The following is a 4,164-nucleotide window of genomic DNA, read 5'->3' on the forward strand; positions in this document are numbered from 1 at the left end:
AACTTAAGAAAAGAAAATAGGAAGACCTCCAAAAGTACATACAATGTGTCACATGAAAAGTATTCCTGAACATAAATGTTGGAAAATCACTTGACAGCAACTGAGAAGATTTTTTTTAAAAATCATTTCTATCACATTATTTGACAGAACATGAAAGAAGCATAAAGACAAAAGAAATTCTGACACCCCTCCCCCCCCCCAAAAAAAAAAACCCACCCCATTTTTTACAACACAATCTTCTCACCTGTTGAAAAAAAAAATTAACAAAACAACTGTCATAAAGCATTTCAATACCGGTACCTATATTTAACATTTATGTATTGGAGGAAGCCAAGGCACTTTTGTACATTCCTTGTTCCTGATATGGCCTTGAACAAAACGGTGTTGAAACTGCCACCAGCAGGTTGAAAGTACTGAAAAGAGCAATGCTGGCATATAGCATATGGGAGACATCGTGGTGAAATCAGGCGCTCGTCAAAATAACAAAACTGGAGAAACAGGCATTTTCCCATCAGTTTTGCAATTTTAATCCAATTTTTTGTTTTTTGTTTAACTCTTTGAAATCTTAATCAAATTTTTCGTTTTTTGTTCAACCCTTTTATATCCAAACAAAAACACATTTCCATGTGAATTATTTTTAAAACGTTGAATAAAAGCTCAAAATATGTAACTTTTCAGTTTTCAAGGACTCGTTAGCTCTTGAACTTACCAAACTTTGGCGGCCGTTTTCTTGCTAGTTTTACCGCTGAAATCAAGTGAACTTACCTCTTTCAATCACAACTATCTTCATTTCTGCTCTAGATAGATGGGTATTTTTTTCATCAAAAGCAAGATGAATGAACAAGCTTTAAGATGATACCAAAAACTCCACATGCACGATTGACGACAGCCTGATTCCACCACGTCATGACACATGTAGTCACACCGGTCTGCGTCTGTTCATTCCAAAGACGGCGTCATGCCAGTGTAACGATCATCGATATTCACTTCACCAAAAGTATCCAACACTTTGGAGAGTTTCAGGAAGTCCTAAACGCTGCTACAACATTTGGGATCTTACAAATGAGCTTTCAAGACATAAAAAAACTGAAACAAAAGGCAGGAGGAGGTGGAGGTGGATGGGGTTCAAAGTTCAACAGTTCAAATCCGTTTTGTATGTAGGAAATAATTGTTGAGCTCAAAGGCAAGCAAAATTAAATTACTGCAAAAAGAATATGAGGTCGCTGTTCAGGACAAGCGGGCTAACCAAGATTTCGTGGGTTTCCAGAAATCTTGATCTACAACCAAAAGTAGGCATTGCCTTAGGAGAAGTTTGGTTTCGTTGGTGTGTATATTTATTTTGTTACAGAGAAAACTCTCTTTGACTTTTAAAGAAACCGAACAAGGGGCAAAAACTTTGCCTTCGATTTTCTCAAAACAGCACTTAGGTTCAGCCCCCTTGTGCTTAAAAGCGACCATATAATATATTCAAGTCACTTCCCTCAGTAAGTCCAAAGTCATTTCAATCTATAAGTCTAAAACTGTGAACATAATTGTATCAATCACATACATCTCCCACACATATTTGTTATTTCTGCTGATAGGAGACTAATAATTATACTATTAATCATATAAATCTCCCCAATACATTCATACAGCGTCTGCTGTTAGGAGATTCTGCTGTCAGGGAAAGTTGAAGTAGAGGTGCTGTCTCTCAGGTCTCTGCATCATAACAAGACAGTCACAAGCCTTCGTCGACAAACACTTCCTAAACTCTTTATCTCCGAGGGGGGTAAGCCCACTACGCCGGGCCTCTTTCTTAGTGCTAAATCTAAAAATGTCAAAAACGTCATTAAATGGGTCATTACATTGAAACTAGCAAACCTATTTTGATAGTTCTTCATCTAATGAATGAACTTCCGGTATAAGAGATCTGTTTTCGGCAATGGCCAAAAAGTAATTTGATGTCAAAGTCGTCGTAAAAGAAAGTGCCCGAGCCGCTGTCAGCGACTCACCGACACAGTGGTTCCGACCACGAGCCGCTGGGAGCGGCTTGCCGGAGATAAAGAGTTAATCGCCAAAAATCAAAGTTCAAACTCTATAACATTACCTATCAACAATATTTCAATCAATGTGCAATTTCAATTTTTTTTTACTGGCAGATATGACAAAAAGAAACGTTGAACACACAAAGATGAAGTATAAAACATATCTCCTTTCCCTTCACTTACAAAATCGAGCGGCAGTCAAAGCACCAACAGTACCGGTACTCACAAGAAGCAAGACAAGAAACACGAATCACTTTTATCACATTTTATCACAAAAATCAAGATTTTTTCCCCCATTTATCCATAAAAGCGGCACCTCTGAAACGAAGCATCCATCCCCCACTTCAAGGTACACCGTACCGACAGAAGCCATAGCCATTCGAGCAGAACTACATTTAGATTCTCACAAATTCATGCATCAACATACATCAATACACATTCACTTACACAAAGTAGAAAATTAAGTTCCCAATAGTCAGAAAAAGAATTGTTTGGGGATTCATGTCTAATAAAGTTCTCAATCAATTAAGTCACTCGGTGACAAAAGGGACCATAAAACATGAACAGTGCTCCTTTTTTCTTTTTTAATTCAAAGAGACTTTTTTTTTAAATTCAAAAGAGACAGATTTTTAAGCTTTTAGTCATCATCAAGTATCAAATCGGAAACTCACAACACAAAGACGATATGGGTTTGATGATCAAACAAGGGAGCAAAATGAGAATGGGGAAAAAATATACCCTGAAACTACATCTCAACGTTTCCTTATTTACAAGTGAATTCCGGAAGGAATAAATAATACACAATTTTCATTTTTTTTTTTGCACACTTCGTATCAGACTCTCTCAGTGAGTGAGTGAAATCCCTCCATAATACACAACCTCCGCATAGCAAACAGAGCAATAAATCGTGAATCTTACAGAAGACGCCGTTCCTTTCCACTTTAGTACCCATTCTACTCGTAAGAACTGTATTTAATGAAACTCCTTAACTACTGTCGAACGCTCTTGCATCATATTAAATTAATGGCACTGTATCACACCAGGTCTGTTTTACAAGGTCAGAAAATATTCGGGATGAAAATTTATTGTGATGAAAGTAGACGGGTAAACTGAAGGTTAGACTACGCCCAGAATTCATCAAGAATCCCTCTCGCAATAACTTAGCTCTACTTTTTATATTACGTTCCAATTTCAAATCTTGCCCACACAATCGATGAAAGAGCACCCAAAATAGTTCTCAATAAATGCTCAAAGAAAGTAAAAAACAATTCTAATTCATACTTTACTTTACTTTTCCGATCCAGCACATTCTAATTCATAAGATCTGTGAGGAAAAAAAAAGAAAAAAAAAACAGAGAGAAAAATGAGGTCCCTTAGTTGCTCCTTGTGAAGACGTCAAAAGTAAATCTGCCTGGTGTCTGTCACAGACATCTCCACTGGGCAGTACGGACACTTGAATCTGGAAAACAAAAAAAAAAAAAAGAAACTACAGAATTCATTTAACATAAATAGATAAATGATGAATAAATTGAACTTTAAGCACTCCCCTGGGCTCATTCAACCTCATACCCCTGTACTAGTAGGAACAAATCTCTTTTATTTCTCCTTCACTGAATAAAACAACAAGAGATCATCAAATTTTTGTGATTTTAGCAAGTTACTGTGACTTTTTTCCCCATTTAGGTACAAACCAGTTTCATTAAGAAAATATAAACCAATGTACAAAAAGTTTTTTAAACCCACAGAAAATAGAGGTACCCAACCCGGTACTGGTACCTATACTGAGGGTAATTTGCCATTAAAAAAAAAAAGAAGTTTCATTCAGATATCTAGATTCTCTATGTTTCACATGATCTTTCTTTTTTTTTTAGTAGAGGTTTTACGGCGCTCGCAACTGCATAAGGTCAAATGAGCGCCAGAAGATTAGAGGCATTACAAGAGAGTAACAAACATAAAAGAGAAGAAGGGGAGATAAGGACGATAGATGTTTGATAGGAAAGAAGAAGCAAACCACACCAGAACACCCGCCAACCACCCACTTCACATGATCGTCGGTCGTGGCAAGCTTGGAAAATAATAAACGCGGGGTATGGAATAAGGAGCCGGGGAGGGGGAAACTGAAAATTAACAAGCGGGG

At 37.1% G+C, this 4,164-nt stretch overlaps 1 protein-coding gene across 1 annotated transcript in view; it reads right to left on the reverse strand.

Annotated features, from left to right (window-relative positions):
• Positions 1 to 2,607: 2,607 nt before the first annotated feature.
• LOC101864523 (E3 ubiquitin-protein ligase RMND5A) overlaps positions 2,608 to 4,164 on the reverse strand; it is a gene marked incomplete in the record, with an annotated part of 18,088 nt that continues 16,531 nt past the window's right edge. Inside the window, 1 exon segment of the mRNA XM_013082777.2 lies at positions 2,608 to 3,486. Coding sequence (XP_012938231.1) covers positions 3,423 to 3,486 — 64 coding nt within the window.

This window comes from Aplysia californica, unplaced genomic scaffold, assembly GCF_000002075.1.
Source record: "Aplysia californica isolate F4 #8 unplaced genomic scaffold, AplCal3.0 scaffold00193, whole genome shotgun sequence".
NCBI classification, from domain to species: Eukaryota; Metazoa; Mollusca; class Gastropoda; order Aplysiida; family Aplysiidae; genus Aplysia; species Aplysia californica.